Source organism: Eublepharis macularius, chromosome 7 (assembly GCF_028583425.1).
Source record: "Eublepharis macularius isolate TG4126 chromosome 7, MPM_Emac_v1.0, whole genome shotgun sequence".
NCBI lineage: Eukaryota > Metazoa > Chordata > Lepidosauria > Squamata > Eublepharidae > Eublepharis > Eublepharis macularius.
In genome coordinates, this window is record NC_072796.1 from 116,870,722 (window position 1) to 116,890,270 (window position 19,549).

The window sequence follows — 19,549 nt, forward strand, 5'->3', positions numbered from 1 at the left end:
AGACCAGAGTCCCCTCTGCCACTGGGCAAAAAGCCCCACATGATAAGCCCAAGCTCTCCTCTCAAGGTAATGCATCCTGGTCCAGAGAAGGCTAGTTCATGCTTTCCCCGGCAGATGTAGCGGCTTCACCTTCAGGTGCACTTTTATAATCAGCTGCTGGTTGGAGATTGTTCCTATTCTTCCGGTGCTGCATCACTTCTGGGCTGCCTGTATTCACTTCTAGTCTCACAAGGAAAACTACAGCAACAACATAAAGCCCTTACAGCATCTCCCCTGCCTCACAAATGATCAGCCCGACTGATAAAAAAACCCTTCATGTTCACAAACAGTACACCTCTGAATGTCAATCACAAAACAGCAAGGGGGGGCTCTGCCTCCCCTGTTTCTAGGCTTCCTGAAGGCATCTAGTTGGCCACTCTGAGAAACAAAACGCAGGCCTAGATGGACTTTTCATCTCCTACAAAAAGGCTTTCTGATTTCAATTTCTAACATCCAGAGGAAGTTTCCAATTGGGAAGAGGAATCAACTTTTCTTTGTTGGAAAGCTGTGAGAATTTGCATGCTTGCACATCACGCGGGCCTTCTGCTCTCAAAGCCTAAATACAATTCTTGACATAAAATGGACAAATGAATTTTGCTAAACCACTTCAAAGGCGATAATGTCTTACTGAATCTCCACACAGGCCATCTTTAACAGGATGCTTAGTAATAATAGTTAAGAAAGGACTCTTCCATTCACTCAAGCGTTACACCAATAATGGCACAGGAAAACAAGCAAGACACACATTCATGAGTTGTCTGATAGAAAAAGAAACCCAAATACTGCAAGAGTGACAGAAGTATCTTGTTGCTATGTGCAAATATGCATTGTAATCCACTGTTCTTGTTCAAACCACTGCATCTGAACTGGTTCTCTAAACTGATTTGCTCAAAACTCAGATACAATTGGTGGTTGATGGGGAAGGACTGTGCCCAACCAATCAACATGACCAGTTTGGGCCCTCAAAACAAACCAAAGTGATTTACTCTAAATACAAAGTTCAACCAAACATGAAATAACACCCATCCCAAAGAATGCATAAATCAGTTGGGCTTCTCTTAAGCCCAACATGACTATCAGTTCATTAGTCATCAGTTCCAGGCCCTAAATCATCTCCATTACTCTTCTTTAGTTCTTTCTAGAACTTTTATAAACATAAATCACTTATTGGGTTAGATCCAGCCACCTTTTTCACTCCATCCTGCCCAATTCTCCTTCTTACAACAGTCCCTGCCCCGTACAAGTTTTACAAATTTCAGAGTAGCAATTTTTTTGGTAGTCAAAAGGCTTCATTCCTTTTCAGCAGCTGAAGAGCTGGCTGGATCCATCCCAATTTTTTAAAAACAAAAATAACTCCTGAACATTTTATAAAAATCTTACATTTCCATGAAAATGATAGAGAGCACAGCAACGGTGAAATATTTCTCTAAAAATCAAAGAACAATGTAAACACCTTAAAGACTAACAAGTTTATTTCACCTATAAACTAATATGGCTTCTGCTCTGGAACTTCAGCCAAAGCCATCGTCCATGCTTCCACATGTACAGAAAAAGTGCATACTTACTCAGCATCCGTAACAGTTACGTGACTGCGTTGTTAAAAGCTGTGATCACCAAAAGCGTTTTAAAGACTTGCTATTATCAACTCCAGACAACACAATTTCTTTTTTAGAGATGCTACTAGAGATGCTACTCATGTACAGTGATGTGCCAGATAAGGTCAATTTGTTTTCCCTGTTCTACACATTACTGTCATGAGAACCAGCCAGCTAGGAGAATACTTGTTCCAACTCTATGTTAATTGTTGTTTTTATGTTTTTGTATGTGTATTTTAGTTCAGTTTTAATGATGCGGGGAGATTGTTTTAATGTTTTTAGACAAGCTTTTATTATGTACATCTTTTATTTATTCGCCACCTTGATGGCCCTGGTGAGGTCAGAAAGGCAGGGTATATATTTTGGAAATAAACAATCACACCAACAAGAAGTGAGCAACATTCAGCCTGTGGCTTCTATTTGGCACCGCCACAGGAATATATCATCATTACTGGGGTAGACAAGCTTTAAGATGATGATTAGTCAAATTCATGGAAGATGCATCTATGATGGAAAAGCCCTTCCTGATCCACATTTCACCCAATGCCATCTAGACATGTAACTTGCATGACCAGGAACCAAAATGGACAAAGGACATCCCCAACCACATTGTATTCATTCCATAAATGTGACATGCTCAAACATGATCCTAGAAAGTGTGACTCTTGAAGTCAATACCAGACATTTCCTTTAGCCTAGATGTCACTTGCTTGAGGGAACTGGTACGATGCAAAAAAACTTCCCTTCCCAAAACATTAAATCTTCCCTTATCATGTGTTATCCTATTAACTAGATATTGTAACATTTTAATAATCGTACAGTTACATTAGGACAAAGAAAAATCCAAAAACAAAAACCCATGTATTTTTTTTTATTATGACCAACCAAAATTGACTCAGGCCATTTCCACACATCATTAACGTCACGCAACATCGCACAATACTTACGGAATGGTGGCGTCTTCATGGCGCGATTTCTGACATCACCCTGTCATGATTCCATTTTCATGGCATGATGTCAGAAATCGCTCCATAAAAACGCTAACATTCTGTGAATGTTGTGCAATGTAGCATGACATTAACGACATGTGGAAACGCCCTCAAAGCAATATGCAAGGCTTTGAGTTCTACAAATCTTCTCAGATTGGCGGTTAAGTTGTTTCAGGCCATGATTCTGAGGCTCTTTGTTTGCTCCTGCTTAGAAGAGCCTACATATCCATATGGTGCTGAGCAGAGTTCTTGGCCCTTAGGGAAGAGATACGCAAGATAACGTGGCAGTTTCCATTATGAATATAAAAACCAATGGTTAACCAATATCAAACAGCATAAAAATGGAAACATTTTGGCCCTTTTCACACTGCTTACCTGCTGCCGGAACGACGCAAAATATCGTGCAAAAAACACGGAACATCGTGTTTTCTTGCGATGTCACGCAAATCTTGCGTGAGAAAACGCAATGTTCCACGGGTTTTGCGCGATATTTCGCGTCGTTGCGGCAGCAGGTAAGCAGTGTGAAAAGGGCCTTTGTGTCCCCTATTAAGTCCATTCTAGCTCCAAAGGGAGCAACGTCACAACATACTTTGCAATGGGAGTCTTGCTAATATTGGCTGATGTGGAATTAGGATGTTAAATGAGCTCCACCCCCTAGAAAGCTGACTGGAACACCACCAGAGATGCAATGCTCCTTTCCTAATGAGGAATATGGATTTGAAGAAAGGGATTTTATATACCACTTCTGTGCCTTTCAGTATTCTGTGCCTTTCAGTATTACATGCCTTGCACTTTTTCTATGCTCAGGAGCCAATGTAGTATTTGTAATGCAACCTGTAAGAATATGACACTTGAAACAAGAAGACCAAAGAAGAATGTGCTTGTAGAGATGCACCTATAAAAATATTACACATATGTTATATTATCCTATAGGATTCCAATAGGAATCAATACAGGAGAGCCTTTTGTAGAAACTGATTTATGTAGCAAGCTGGGTCGGCCGCCTGTGGCATTATCTCCCTCAAGGCTGCCAAGATGAGACTCCATGGCGCCGTCGAAGGTAACAGTAGCAAAAGGGAAGTGGGCAAAAGGGGAAGATGTCCTTCCAAGGGGAACAAGCGCAAGGACGAGATAAGGGGCTGCAGAATTTGGAATTCCCCCAAGTAGGTGACCGACCCAGAATTGCGTCTTCCAATCAAACTAACCCTAGATACCTGTGTCAAAGACTATGAGCCAATAAGATAACAAATATTAGAATATTGTGATATTATTATAATTAACCTGAGGGTATTAATTGCTTTGCACTTCTATTGTAGCTTTGATGAGCACTGGGCACGAGGGAGTTCCTTTACTTCCCGTGGGAGCTCATCCATTGTTTAATTAAACAATCTGTTTGCTTCAATTCAACAGGACTCCGGGAGTATTTTTTTTTGTCATTGTGATTGGCTAAGAGAGAGAAAGATACCACAGAAGCACAAAGTCTGTGCATAACACTAACATCCCCTGCGAACAGAAGGCTTCTTTCCTACAAAAAAAGTTATCAGTTTTTCCCCTCGTCAGAGGAATCTCTTTTTTATGCCATGTGAAGGATAAGTATACAATTTTATCAACAAATTAAATCTGCAGGGCCAGCTTGTGACTAAACACCTACACAAGCCTGAAAAGAGAAACCTGAAAAGAACTAGCCTTATTTTACCTTTTGACTTCTTTTCCGCAGTTGCCAGGGTTATCTGATGCAATTCCTGTCTACAGCCAGGATCTACATAGGAGAGAGCTGGAACACCACGAAGCTGCTATTATGTACTACATTACTAATGCCTTTCGGTCTCCGTATGTTTATCAATGAAAATACCTCCTTTGTTTTAAATGCTACTGCTGCGTACCATAAGCTAAGAAGCCACCCTGTGTTCCTAAATGTTCCTGCTTTAAGGTCTGGTCTACACATACAATGAGGTGGTAGCGTGGACTGACCACCTCAAACTGCACTTCTAAAAGCTCCTCTACATTAATAGTTTCAGGAAAATGGCAAACTAGCCGGACTAGAATCCCTCTGATATGCTAATGCAGTGGTACTCAGTCCATAGCTCCCAGGGACCCACTTTCACAATTACCTTCAACTGGTTTTATGGTTTTAAATCGTGTTTTGTACTTTGTATTGTATTATTAATTTTACTGTATTTATTGTTATTGTAGTCTAACAATGTGGTTATCTGCCCTGAGCCCATTTCCAGGGAGGATGGATGAGAAATTTAATAAATTAAATCAATTCATTTATAATAATAATATAATAATATTTGATTTATATACCGCCCTTCAGAATGACTTAACACTCACTCAGAGTGGTTTACAAAGTATATTATTATTATCCTCATAACAAAACACCCTGTGAGGTGGGTGGGACTGAGAGAGCTCTGAGAGAGCTGTGACTGACCCAAGGTCACTCAGCTGGCTTCAAGTGGAGGAGCGAGGATCAAACCCGGTTCTCCAGATTAAGAGTCCCACGCTCTTATCCACTACACCAAACTGGCTACCACTGCCATGAGGCCTGACTCTGTGGGAAGGTCATAGCTTACCCATTCCTCTGGCGGAGGCCATTTCAAAATGGGAACCAGGTGGCAGCTGTTGTTTGGCACACAGCAATGAGTTGGCAAAACAGAGTGAACTGCTGTAAGAGAAAAACAGCAAAGCACACTGGGAAGCAGGTTCCACAATTAGTTTTACCAGCATTTATTAGCCATTATAGCTAACTAAACTCTATATGCAGAGATTCTCACCAGCTCTGAATCTGGGAAAACTATGTGAGATAGCTTCCTCAGAGCATCTGGTCAGCACTGTTTGAGACAGAATCCACCACTAAACAGACAATGGTCTGATCCCGCAAGGTAATTTTTATAACCTCCTGTTTTGAGGGTTACCAAGCAACTGATGATATACTTTAAAATTCCTCCATGACATAGGAAATAAGGTAGCCATGGCTTCTCCCATCTACTTACTCACCTACCCATTTTCCCTCCCCCTCAACTACCTGCTGTGAGGCATATCTGGAGTCCTGGGAAAGGAGAACAGGCAAGGGACAGGGGGAGAATGACTGAGGTTGTGGCTTCCTTCTTTCTCACTATGTTTTAAATTCCTCAATGAAATCATAGTGTCAAATTTCCATGTTGTAATTCAATAACCACAGAACCCAAAAAGATGCTTAATAGAATCCAGAGGCTTACCAGACTTTCTAAGAAATTCCCAGGCCTGGTGGCCACTAAGAAACTTTTGGAAAACGAAGCAGAACACAAAACCCCAAAAACCCAGGCACTTAAACCAATTTCCCTTTGTTGCAGTACATATTTTGTAAGAAAACATAGTTACTCCTAATGTGTCAGCCAAGATCTCAGCTACCCACTAGAACAGTGGTTCTTAATAGAGGACACACGGCCTCCAATCTACAGACCTCGGGGGCATTCTTAACTTTCTGGGCTAATGGGGGGCATTTGAGATTTTAGGCAGTACCTTCTCCATACTTGGCTCGCTGTTCCAGTGTTCCAGAAATGCAATCCTACCATCTGAAATTACTTTCTTTGGAACAGAGCCAGAGCTGGCCCAAAACATTTTGCTGCTCTGAGCAACTGAGTCATGCAATCCAAGAAATACACTTCTGCCTATTTTATGATTGACTGGAAGGAGTGGAACCTAGTCAGTGGCCATACCATAGAATACTGCCACCATCAAGGGCTGCCTGAGCAATTAGACTTACTGTACAATGACTCTATAGGCTTGCTTCACACAAACTGTAAACTTCGACTGTAACTACCTGATATGCCCATCTGTAACTACCTGATACACACGACATATATGGGGTCATAGGTGCACAACTGGACTCGCAGTTAGACGTACTTTGTGAAAACTCACCTTAAAAAGTGCATGGTGCTGTGCGGGAGCACTATGAAGGGGGGAAAGGGAGCTTCCACTGCCCTTCCAAGGACATGTAGAATGAGAAAAAAAGATGCAACACCACCACACCCCCGCCACCCCTTCCTCTGGCAGAAGTGGGGTGGGAGGGAAACTCCTCACAGTGTTCCCTTGCAGCACTCAGCAACTGAGCACTTTTTAAAGTGAGTTTCCTCAATGTACATCTGACTTGAGTTGGATCACACACCCACAACCCAGCATGCGTCAGGACTATTGTGTTATTTGGTCTTCAACATCTACTGCCAACACAGAAGACAACCTTCACAACATCCCTACCTATTTAATATCAGTCCATCTAGTTAAGATAAGCATCAATAAGCAATGCCAAGTAGTCAAACTTTAAGAATTTTTGCTCCAAGACTCCAAAATCAAATGAAGAACAGATGAGCCTTGACAACAATTTGCTAGTTGCTTACTACATTCTGACTACCATATTACAAAATGCACACACTATATCTGGTTGGTATTAGAGTGTGTAATGAAGAACATATTTACATCCTGTATTTTTCCAACTCTATCCACTACATTATAGGATTAATGAGTCTTGAGTTCACGTTAGGAGCCAAATTGTTCTAATAAAATATGAAGCGGTGCTTATCTGCTAAGAGGCTAGAAGGGGCACAGTTCATATGGCTGGCATGCTCCACAGTTCACTTCCAAATCAGAGGAAAATTCAAACAAGACCACATTTGATGCCGCAAAGCTGCAGAGGACAGGCTAGGTAAGAATTCCAGTTACTATAACCTTTTAAGAAAAAGATTATGCTTTTCTTTAAGGGCACGGGAAATTTTCTTGCTACTGTATAAAGCCAAGCTGATTAAGTACAGATAGTGCCGAAGTAGGAATTGGGACCCTCATCACATCCGGGATTCTGTGGGTTAAATGCCACACTGGTACACTTTCCCACGAAATGTGGCCTGTTTCTGACTACAGTATAAGTGGCTTGGAACACCATTAGCCTCCTACCCTTATTCTCATTTCAGAGAACTTCTGAAAGACGTACTTTGCTGAGCCTCCATTTCCCATCTAGTTTCCATCACCCAAGAAGTTTCTCAAAGACTGAGAGTGGAACTACAAGTGACAAAAGGCACAGGTTGGACACTTGTCAGCTTCCCTCAAGTTTTGATGGGAAATGTCCAACATTCCGCCAAGCTGCCTACATTTCCCATCGAAACTTGAGGGAAGCTGACAAGTGTCCAACCTGTGCCTTTTGTCACTTGTAGTTTCGCTCTCAGAAAAACTCAGCTGCGAAGGAGTTAAAAAGGCAATTACAGTTCTAAAAACGTGGAAGAAGATTCAAGTTCTATGCAATCGATGGGTAGAAAGACTGAAGTGAGTTAAAGCACAGCTTTGATTAGCAATGTCGATGAAGTCTGTAGCTCCTAAGCTCAGAATCATGGTCTTGCTGGCCTGTAATGCTCACCTTTGGCACAAAACTGATCACTGCATCACCAGTTTCTTTTATGGCTCAGAATACAAGCTTCCCCCCAGTTCTAGTTGGTCTCTAAGGCGCTACTGGACCTGAAGCTTGCTTTTCTACTACAGACCAACACAGCTACCCACTTGAAACTCCCTCTTCATATATTACTACCACAGGAGAAATGGCACCTGCGTGATAAGGAGGAAGGCTTTCTCCCTTTAATCCTGAGACTTCAGTAGCCTTTCAGAGAGCTGGGGTGATAAAAACCCCTTTAAGCCCTGAGAGTTCTATAGTTCTTCTCATAATCTGCCAAGCCCTTTCCCACTGGAGACTGGGAAAGTTCACTCATCAACTTTAACCTACTATTTGCCACTTTTGAAGGAATGCCTGCAGCACAAACTGATTTAACAGCCATTCTCTTTCCTCAGAGAACCTTGGGAGCTGTAGTTTTATAAGGAGGACACTAATATCTATCAGAGAATTGTCAGCACTTCTATCAAACTACAATTCCCAGGATCTGATTACTGAGGAATAATGGCAGTTAACACGGATACAAAATTGATACAAGTTTGTAGTGGAACTATACAACAGGGTTTCGATTCAACACAAACACCAGCATCATTAAACTATGAAACATCTTGAACAAAAACATATGAGCTACACGTGTAGCAGTCCAGGAGAAGGCAAATGCATTTTTAAAGCTCGAAAATGGAGTAAAAGCCACAGATTATAAAAAGGGGGGGGTAAGATTTCTGTAATTAGAAGGAGCCAGCTGCAGCTAATAAGGAGAAGGAATGTTAAACTGTTTTTTTTTAAAAGACTTTGCATCTATTGAGACACTGAACTCTAGTAAATTACTGGACACTTTTTATTGTATGGATTCTAGTAGAAAGTTACAAATGGAAAGAAAAAGACACAAGGAAAGAATACAAGGAGCTGATCTGCTAAGAACACAGGTTTTAAATGGAGGTCCCCCATTCAGGTCAAGCTCTGGCAAAATGTTAATCCATCTCAGGTGACGTTTCTTGTATTCAACCACATCCCGTTGATCTCCTCAAATATTTTCCTTCCTCTCCACCTTAATCTTTCCAGAGTGTGTTTAAGTAGCACAGACTAATGTTATTTTATCCAAAGAGCCTCAGATTACACCCAGCTGAACATGCCGTAAGTTTCACTTACTGGCTGCCTCATAAAAGCTATTAAGAGCAAACATCACGAGATCTTTAGATTCAGGTTGAAAAAAAGGTTGCATTTCAGTGCCTTTCCAGAAGTTGAGAACTGTGTGCTTGCTCCTCTGCTAACGTTTCAATAAGTCAAAGAAAGGTTGGGAACTGTGATTTTTGTTTTCCAAGACGTTTGACAGAAAGGAGTTTGGTAAAGGAATAAACACAAGTATTAAAGTTCCAACTCCAACTGATGAGACAAGCATTTTTAAAGAGAGCTGAAAGTGATCCGAGACAGGGTTTAGCCCCTGCCACATGCTTCTCTTTCGTGCTGGTGCTACCACTACCTACAGTCAATGTTTTTGAAATAAACACAAAACTCTGCAAAATCTGTTTAGTAGATTTTAAAATATACAAGTTAAGGGCAGTAGTACTTCTTTAAAATCACCTTTAGCTCTCTGAAAAAAAACATCTGTCTCTGACAGGAAAAGAAACCAGAAGGCCTTGTAAAGAAAAAGTACCTCTTCAAATGAGAAAAAGAAGTGGTGGTACAGAGAGATTCTGATCCAATTATATGTACTGGTGAACAGACCAGGCAAGATAAAAAGGAAAAGGAGCAGTAGTTTTACTTTCCCATTAATACTAGAACTAAAAATGCAGTAAACAGGTTTAAAAAGCATACACAAATAAATAGTATCGGGTAGTGCAAAGCTAACCTTTCATATCCCAGATGAGAGTACCAACTGGAGAAGGCTACCAGGAAATTGTATTACTTAGAGAACTTATATCCCACTTCTCCTTGCCAAATATCTTTTTAAAGCAAATAATCAAACCTCAAAAATTAAAAAAACCCTAAACTGCAGAACAAACAGCTTGATGTTTTACAGAGGACAGGCGGGTTGGCATGGAAATGGAGCTGAGTCTTTGATTCCAAACAATACCATCTAGACAAGAGGGAGCACTCATCATGCTGAGACCATTTTTGCTACCATCCCAGAGGGAACTGCAGTAAACAAAGAGTGCCATCCCAGGCAGAAATCACACCCATCTAATTCAGTTGGAAGTTGATGGGCTTAGAAGGGTGGAACTCTGCTTAGGATGGCACAGTACCATAGCATACTTGGTTCGTGACACTTTTACAGAGTATAAAATGGATCTCTGCTAGAGATGGGCACAAACCGAAATACGAACCAAAGTTCGTCACGAACCGCTTTGCTCACAGAGAGACTCCGCCACTCTGTGCACCTTGGGGTGACCTTGCTGGTACTTGGTCACTGCTGCTTGGTGCACTGCAGGAGCAGGACGTGCATATTTCCTTGCCGCATCTTTAAGTTGCTTACTCTTTTTAGTGTTGGTGTATCTTGCACGATGTCTGCCAGAAGGCTTCTTGGCGGCAGTAAGAGGTGATGGCTGCAAGAGGTGTGAGATGGAGTTGGACTGAGGGAGGGGGTGGCGGGCACTTCAGCAGGTTCATGTGAGAGGTTTGCATTGAAATGGCCCCTAGAAAGGTTGTGTACCATCTCCCCATGAACATTTAAAAGCTCAGCTGCCATACTGACTTTTATATAAAATCCCTATTCAGGAGTCTTGTAGTGTCTTTCTTCAATGGTCTGCAGTTTCCTTTACCTAATTTTTACCTCAGAACACAGAGTTCCACCAATCAGGCTGCATATGCAAATGACCTCAGGGCAGAGTGGCTGAGTTGGCAGGGGGAGGGGAATGAGCAACCTCCCAGCCACACAGGGAAGCTGTATCCCTATGGGAAAACACATTTTACCCCTTTTTACCCCCCTTAGGGGGCGAATTTCTTAAAATCCCTTCTTAGTGAGCCTCTACATAACAAAAGGGATGTTCTCCCCACATTTCACATTTCTAGGTCCAGAGGTTTGGGCTGGGCATTGATGAGTCAGTCAGGACACTTGTCTTTATATATAGAGATATAGGATGGGGGACAGCAACCTGGATAACAAGCTGATCTTCTGTTGCTAAATAGTACACATTATAGTACACAGTACAGCCAGTGTGATGCTGTAGTTGAAATGTTGGACTAGGATTTGTGAGACCTGGAAGATCCAAGACTAAATTCCACTCACCCATGAAGCTTAGCAGATGGCAACGGGCAAGGCACTGTGTCACTCAAACCTACTTCACAGCATTTTTTAAGGGGAAAATGGATACACTTCTAAGGTCCTAGGAATGAAGTGCAGGATACAAGTAGTAAGTCAAGAAATTGGCTTGGATCCAATAGTAAATTTCTGTTAACTGAGTGATTTTTTTGCTGATGCCTCCTTCCAATGGCAGACCCCCAATTCATCCTTCCCAATGTTCTTAAGCATGTCCACTATCCAACAGGAATGGTATTTCAGGGACCATTTTGGAATGCCATGGGTGAAAAAAGGCAAGAAGGAGATTCTATTCCACTAATGGAAATGCCATCTGCTAATGTAAATTTACCAGGAGAACCCAGGAGAACCCAGTGAATGTATTGTCAATTAGTCCTTCAATTATTGTTTTCATGCTGTTATTTACAGCAGCGTTACTCCCATTTTACACCAGCTGCTGATTTTATCTTTGAGTACCACTTTTTCAGCTCCAAAAATCTCTCCTCCCTCCTTTGTAATCTGGATCTCTTAGTCTTGAATACTCATAAGGGAAGGTGCAGTCACATGCTCAGAAGTCCAACTACTTCTTACATTGCACTTCAAAATATGTATTGCATTCAACCTCAGAACACTATTTTGTCCTTTTACGGAAGGAGAATGGCCAGGACTTGCTCAAGGCCACAGAATTAGAGTTGTCTCTGTCTTTCTCCCCTGGAACATCCAATCCACAGTTTGGGACTCATGGAATTAGATCCTACAAAGCAGGGACCTGCGAGACTTGGGGGAGACATTTGCCAGTCATCCCACCCACCAGGCTGCCCACCTACCGAGCTGATGCCAATGGCTACCTGGCGCACATGGTGAAATGTGGCTCCATGTCCTTCTACCTCCCACCTGCAGCACTGCCAACTCCGCCTGCCTGATTCAGTGACTGCTCCAGCTCTCCCCTCTTCACGCCCACCTGTCATGTGCATTGGTGGCTACAGCATGAACTCATTCTCTCTCTTGCCCACTCAGTTTAGATGGTGGCTCTTGCTCCTCTGCCAGCACCACAGCCATCCTGAAGGCTGTCATACTGTCTGCACCAGAGCGGGGCACTTTAAGCTTAAAGTTTCCAATTTGGGGAAGTTTTATCCCCCAATTTTTTAAAAAAAGATTTCAGATTTGTCTGCAAACCTGGGACTTTCTTGAAGCTTACAGAAAAGTTCCTCCATTGTCTGTCCCTACCACCATGTCACAGATCCAGTAATCATAAATTCTATGGCCAGTTCAGAAATAGATATAATGATTAATCCATTCCACCACTAACTACAAACCCTTTCCACCTCGTGCCCAAGGAAAGCTCCTCGAGCCAGAGGAAGGATCCTCATATTTACTCTTGTTCTTTGAATTAAATGTGAATTTGAACTTCATTTTAATGAGGAAAGTTTGTGTTTTAATAATGAACTTTTTTTTACTGTATAGTTAACGTTAGATACTGTCTCAAGAATGACAGTTATGAGTATGGGCAATAAAAATGAAGAGCTATTTGTTTAAAATATTTGACTGGATTCTGCAGCGGATGGTACCATCTTTTAAAAAAAAAAAGATTGGCCACATTTATGTCTTGCAATTGTAATCTTGATATGATAGGAATTTACTGGGCAACTTCATTACATGCGTCATCCAGTAAAGTGGTTGGAACACCATCCCTAAATGCTTTCTCTCACATTATCGCTGGCACTGTGCCGTTGGGTTTACATCATCCAAAGCATTTAAGCACAGGCTGCTAGCACAGCAGCTCTTGGGATGGTACTTAGGATGGCGAGCTCTGTAAAGTGCTCCCCCAGCTCCCCCATCATCATCACAATCTGGGACATCTGCACTCAGCAGTACAGGGATGGTACACTGGCTTCTTTGGAAGGTACCACTATGAGATGCAGCAAGACTCGAGTCCAGCAGCACCTCAAAGACCAACAAGATTTTCAGGGCATAAGTTTTCAAGAGTCAAAGCTCCCTGCATTAGATACCCCTTCTGACCAATATCTGAAGAAGGGCGATTTGACTCGCAAAAGCTTATGCCCTGAAAATCTTTCTGGTCTTTAAGGTACCACTGGACCCGGATCTTGCAGTTCTACTGCACACCGACAAAGCTACCCACCTGACACTGTGGAGACATAAAGTGACCACAGGAGCTCATTCTGCCTTGTAGAAACCAGAACAAAACAGTGCATTTGTTGATTAATATTTTTGTGCCTTTCCCTTGTGGCTAAAGGTGGATTGCAATTCAAATCTGAAGCCATGCACAACAGAATTAAAACCCCATAACACGTACACACATCCCAGAAACACCTGCTGGTCTAAGCCCATTAAATCACCTACAAAACATATCTTGTCCTAGAACCATGGGCTGAATAGCATGAATCTGTTCTGCTAACTATGGCTCTGTCTGCTGGTAGAATGAGCTTCTACCAGTGCAAGGGTCTGCTTACTTTCAGCACCCAAGTGGGTGACTTTTACTTGTCATTGGGGCATGATGAACTCTGTTTCTACAAATGCCCCCCCCCTTTCTGATGAGACTCAAGACTTTGCCTTTTCCGGAGATGCATCACAAGCTCATTTTTTCCCCCCAGGATATGGTTATTCTTCTCATATAGGAGTGCATCCAGGGTATGTGATCACTATGGACAAGTGGCAGGAAGAATCACATGGCAACAATCGTGATGGTGGAAAATGCCATCAAATTTCAGGTGACCTATGGTAATCCCCAGAGTTTTCAAGGCAAGATACATTCAGATGTGATTTGTCATTGCCTGTAACAACCCTGGACTTCCTTGGGGGGTCTCCCATCCAATTACTAATCAAGGCCAACCCAGATTAGCTTCTGAGACCTGATGAAACTGGGCTAGCCTGGGCCATTGAGGTCAGAGCACAGCCTTGTTATTTTAAAAGTGAATGTGAGAATTAACTTGGGAAGTGGGCAGAACTTGAATACTTGTCCTCTGATGGAGGGGAGCTTAATATGAGATTCTCCCCTTGTTTATATGGTGAATCCACTTTGAATTTATGCTTCAAAAATATCTTAATCACCGAAGCGCTTCCTATCATAGGTTTACCATCCCAGATGCTCAGCAATATGGCAAAAACGTTTGAACACTATCTTCTGTCTTGTCAACTAATCTTATAGATACAGCTTATTTTAGTTGTTTTTAATATTTTAAGGGTTGGATCCTGTAATCCACCAGTGGACACCAACCTTCCCAGCTCCGCCCTCCTTTTAGTAGCTATTGCTGACCACAGGAAAATTTATTCCCAGAGTAATGGGACCCGTGTAGAGTAATGGCAATGACAGCTGGAAGGCTGCAGTGGGGAAGAAGAAGCAGGCAAAATCTCTCTGTCTTGAGCAGAGCTCCCTGTTGATGAAAGTGGAAGCCATTTTGCCCCCTTCCCACTGCAGTCTTCTGACCCATGTGGCTATTACTTCACAAGGCCCCATGACCCCAGGGATAAACTTTCCAAGGGGTTAGAAATGGCTGCAGGCAGGAAAAGGAAGCTGGAAATACGGGTATTTGTGAGTGGACCTTGCACAATCCTACTACTGCACTCGACCCTCTTTTTTAATGTTGCGGTGCTAGAAGACACAGCACAATATTCACTCCATTAAAAAAAATGCTTCTCTGCTCTTGAAATCGCTCGTTCGGTCAAGTCAAATGCGTTGATTGGAAGGATGCAGCTTCCCAAGAAATGATCCAAAGAACCCCAAACTGCTGCCATAAGTGGGACATGCCAAGTGACCATCATCCAACAATGCATTAGAAGCTCAAAAAGGCATCAGTGCATTAACCAACTTGGAAAGCAAGCATCTGAAAGGGCTATCAAGACCGCACTGACAAATCCAGAGGCCTTTTCTTTGTAATTGGTCTGCTGGCTTTTAACCCACATACATCTTGAAACAGATGCTTGGGTAAAGGGAGGCCAGACCTGGAGTATGCTTTCAGGCTTTCCAGAGATGTGCTGACACCCCTGCCTACAACGCCAGCAAAATACTAGAGATATTTAATTATTGGAGGCATTTGTACACCACCTTTCCTTTCTAGCTTAAACCAGTTTCCAAAAATAATACAATGCAATATGCCATAAAACCACTTAAAGTCTGAAATCGCCATTAAAAGCCACCCCCAGAGAATTTAAAGCTGGTAATGGAAAGCCCTTCAAAACAGCTGGGCTTAATGAACTCTCCTAAAGGACAGCGGAGACAGTCCAATCCAAAGAGCTCACTGGACAGTCCAATCCAAAGAGGTGAAGCTGCCGTAGGAACAGCCACTGCATGGCCTGTGGCCAACCTAAGTTCCCTCAGAGATGCGACACAAAGTGGGTGTTGCTGGGAAGAGTACAGGTATCACAGAGGCTCAAATGGGATGAAGCAATCCCTCAGATATGTGGGTCCCAGGCTTTTACCTTTTTAAAGGTAAAAAAGAGAATCTTGAATTGAGCTCACCCTATCTAGAAGTCTCCTCCTGTACTATCCAGTCCACCACTTAAGAGATGCCTTCCCAGCCCTGTTCTCTCTGCCTTCAGAGGTGAGGCAGGAGGCAACCAGAGACAGGGCATTTTCAGTGGTGGCACCTCACCTTTGGAATGCCCTCCCCCTTGAGGCTCAATATACTGTCATTCATAAACCAGGCCAAAATGTTTATGACTACCCAGGCTTTTAATTAAGTTTTTTTAAAAAATCATTTCAGCTATTTTATGGTCTACAGACATTTTTATGTTTTGCAACGGTTGCTTTTGCTCTTGGGCAGGGTGGATTTGATTTAAATCAAACTGATTTAAATCACGATTTAAATCACTAGTCAGTAAGGCTTGATTTAAATCATAGTTTTCTACATAAAGATTCATTCGGGCCACTAGGCCTTGCATTTCTTTGTTGCAGTGTTTGCATTTTGCACGCATGCCTGCCTTACCGATAGGTAAAGGAACTTCATTAAAGTATTCCCAAACTGGGTCTCTTTTACGGCCTGCTGCCATTATAGGTTTTTTCTTCCAAGGAAAGAATGTGATAAACCTCAGGTCATACACACAAAAGATCCAAAGACTTGTGCAGTATTGTGCTCAAAAAGTTTCACTTTCATTTTGTACTGCTTGCCCCTCCCTCCTCACACTTAGTTTCTTCTTGTGCAGATCTATTCCACTCCAAACAATCAGAAAAATATTGTTTCTATTCATTGAACTTCTTGAAACTTAGCACTGAAGGGGTTGATTCTGTCTTCATAGGTTTGTAGAACAATAGGATTAAGGTCTTTTTCTCAACTCTGTTCATGTTATAACATTTTTGCTGTGAAGAAGAGGCATGTGATCTCTGCTGAGCTGACACAAATTCAGTTTTGAGAACTGCAAAACCAAGCATCTGTGATAATATCTTGTAGGCAGAGAAACTGCCCAATAATCTTACAAAAACCTCTGGAAGAGCATGACATTGTAAATGGATTAATGGAATTTATTTACCAAAAAAATTAAACATATACAGCCTTATTCTACATAATTAAAAACTAATCTTTATTTCATGATGGAATAACCATTGGATGGTAATATATTTTCCTCAAAAAGCATTTTATTTAAAAACATACGATTTAAATAAAAAAAATCCGATTTAAATAAAAAAAATCTGATTTTTTTGATTTTTTTAAAAAAATCATTGATTTTTATCCACCCTGCTCTTGGGCTTAATATGTCACTTTGGTATTTTTATTGATATTTTTGTATTATTTTATTGAGGGCGAGTTACTTGTAAGCCACTTCATACATGACATTGGAACATATATGTTTCCTAAATAAAGAAAGGAAGGAATGGCACAAATTTGAATCTGTCCTGTAACTTTCTGAATAATTCACTAGCAGAGAAGAGTTTTTCAGAAAAGCCTAGCAGCATCTACCTTAAAGCAACTGAGAAAATTTCCCTCTGACAAAGAGCTTTTCAAAATCTGCAATGAAGGATAACTTCAGAAATCTAGAAAGACAAGTCCAGTTCATAGGATGTGACCTTGGCAAGTCCCGTATCCCTACCAATATACAGTAAAGGGACTCATCAAAAACTGCCCAGATGAACCTGACCAGACAGCACCCCCATCTCCTCTGCTACACAATCTGCAGATGAATCAGAGATTTTATCCAAAAGAATCCAGCAGAATTATCACAGCTTTCAGCCAAACCTCATTCAGTTGGAACCAGGGCTTTTTTTCAGCGGGAACGCAGGGGAACGGAGTTCCGGAACCTCTTGAAAATGGTCACATGGCTGGTGGCCCCGCCCCCTGATCTCCAGACAGAGGGGAGTTTAGATTGCCCTCTGCACCGCTTGGCGGTGCGGAGGGCAATCTAAACTCCCCTCTGTCTGGAGATCAGGGGGCGGGGCCACCAGCCATGTGACCATTTTCTTCGAGGGCAACCCACTGAGTTCCACCACCTCTTTTCCCAGAAAAAAGCCCTAGTTGGAACCCTTCCTTGGCTCAGTGGCACAGCATCATCCTCCCATGCAGAACTTCTCAGGTTCAGTCCTCAGTATCGTCAAGGATCAAATGATGTGAAAGACCTCTACCTAAGACACTGAAGAACAGCTGTTGCCAGTCAGAGTAGACAGTACTGATATGAGACGTGTTCGTTTTAAATAATTGCGCTGGACACAATCGGGAACGTGCAGAATGTATCATAAGAAAAATTAGATTAGATTCAGATAAAGGTGGAGTGACAATTGGGGGAAGGAACATTAACAATTTGAGATATGCAGGTGACACCACTTTACTGACAGAAAATAGTGAAGACTTGAAACAACAATGGGTAAAGTGGAAAGTGCCAAAGCAGGATTACAGCTGAATGTGAAGAAGACAACTGAAGAATTACACCATTTCAAAGTTGACAATGAAGAAACTGAAATTGTTCAAGGTTTTTTATCCCTTGGCTCAATCATCAACCAAAAGGGAGACTGCAACCAAGAAATCAGAAGGAGATTGAGACTTGGAAGGGCAGCTATGAAGGAACTAGAAGAGATCCTTAAGCTCTTGGGTCACTGTAGACAAAAATCAAGATAATCCACAGTATGATTCCTGTGTATGGATGTGAGAGTTGGACAATGAAGAAAGCCGACAGGAAGAAAACGGGTTCATTTGAAATGTGGTGCTGGAGGAGAGACTTAAGGATACCATGGATGGCCAAAAAGACAAATAAGAGGGTTCTAGATCACATTCTAGAATTCTCCCTAGAAGCTAAAATAACAAAACTAAAGCTATCATACTTTGGTCACATCTGAGAAGACAAGATTCTCTGGAAAAGTCAATAATGCTAGGAAAAGTGGGAGGCAGCAGGAAAAGAAGAAGAACCAAAAATGAGATGGCTTGACTCAATAAAGGAAGTCACGTACTCCAGTTTGCAAGATTAGAGCAAGGCAGTTAACGATAGGACATTTGGAGGCCTTTCATTCATACGGTTGCCATAAGTCGGAAGCAACTTGACAGTGCATAACACACAGTCAACTGGGAACACACAAGACTGGATCCTGACTAGAATTTCTCTCTGCTATTCCTGGGGGAGGGATCTCCATCTTCCAGGAAAAGCATTTCAAGGGGCAATTCAGACTAGCTATGGAATCAGCAAAAACTGCCTATGGAACTAGCTATGGAATCAGCAAAAACTGCCACCCTCCTCCTTGAACCTGCAGAATTCTAGGTGGGATCCAAGTCACAGTGACAATGAAGAAAACTTTCTTGACTGCTCTAATTATCACCTTATAGGTGTTCTGTGACACGCTCTGACTGATTCAGCACAACTTTCGTGCCAGTGACACTGAAGACATGTCCCTTCCATCAACTCCACAGGAGGCAACCTCCAACTCCCTTTCTCCCCAGCACTGGATTAATTGGACAGCAGGGGTAGGGGAGGGGGTGGCAGCACAAACCCTGTGACTTCACATTTGGGGGAGTGTTCAGAAGTGATGTCTGTGTCCATAACGTTTTTGTCCCCAGCTGATGTTGTCTTAATATATCACAGAATCACAGAGTTGGGAGGGGCCATACAGACCTTCTAGTCCAATCCCCTGCCCAATGCAGGATGAGCCTAAAGAATCTCTGACAAATATTAATCCAGCCTCTTCTTGAAAACTGCTAGTGAAGGGGAGCTCACCACCTCCCTTGGCAGCTGATTCCACCTTTGAACTACTCTGACCGTGAAAAAGTTTTTCCAAATATCCAGCTGGTACCTTTCTGCATGTAATTTAAGCCCATTGCTTTGAGTCCTATCCTCTGCTGCCAACTGG

General features: G+C 42.1%; 1 protein-coding gene across 3 annotated transcripts in view; it reads right to left on the minus strand.

The window, feature by feature from the left end:
- Nucleotides 1-19,549, minus strand: part of RSPO2 (R-spondin 2) — a 158,977-nt gene that overhangs the window by 125,705 nt on the left and 13,723 nt on the right. The window contains exon 3 of one of the 3 annotated variants that reach the window (XM_054985327.1): nucleotides 10,412-10,426. The exons of the other annotated variants lie outside the window; for them this stretch is intronic. Coding sequence (XP_054841302.1) covers nucleotides 10,412-10,426 — 15 coding nt within the window. The remainder of the gene's footprint in view (nucleotides 1-10,411; nucleotides 10,427-19,549) is intronic. 3 annotated transcript variants of the gene reach the window in all.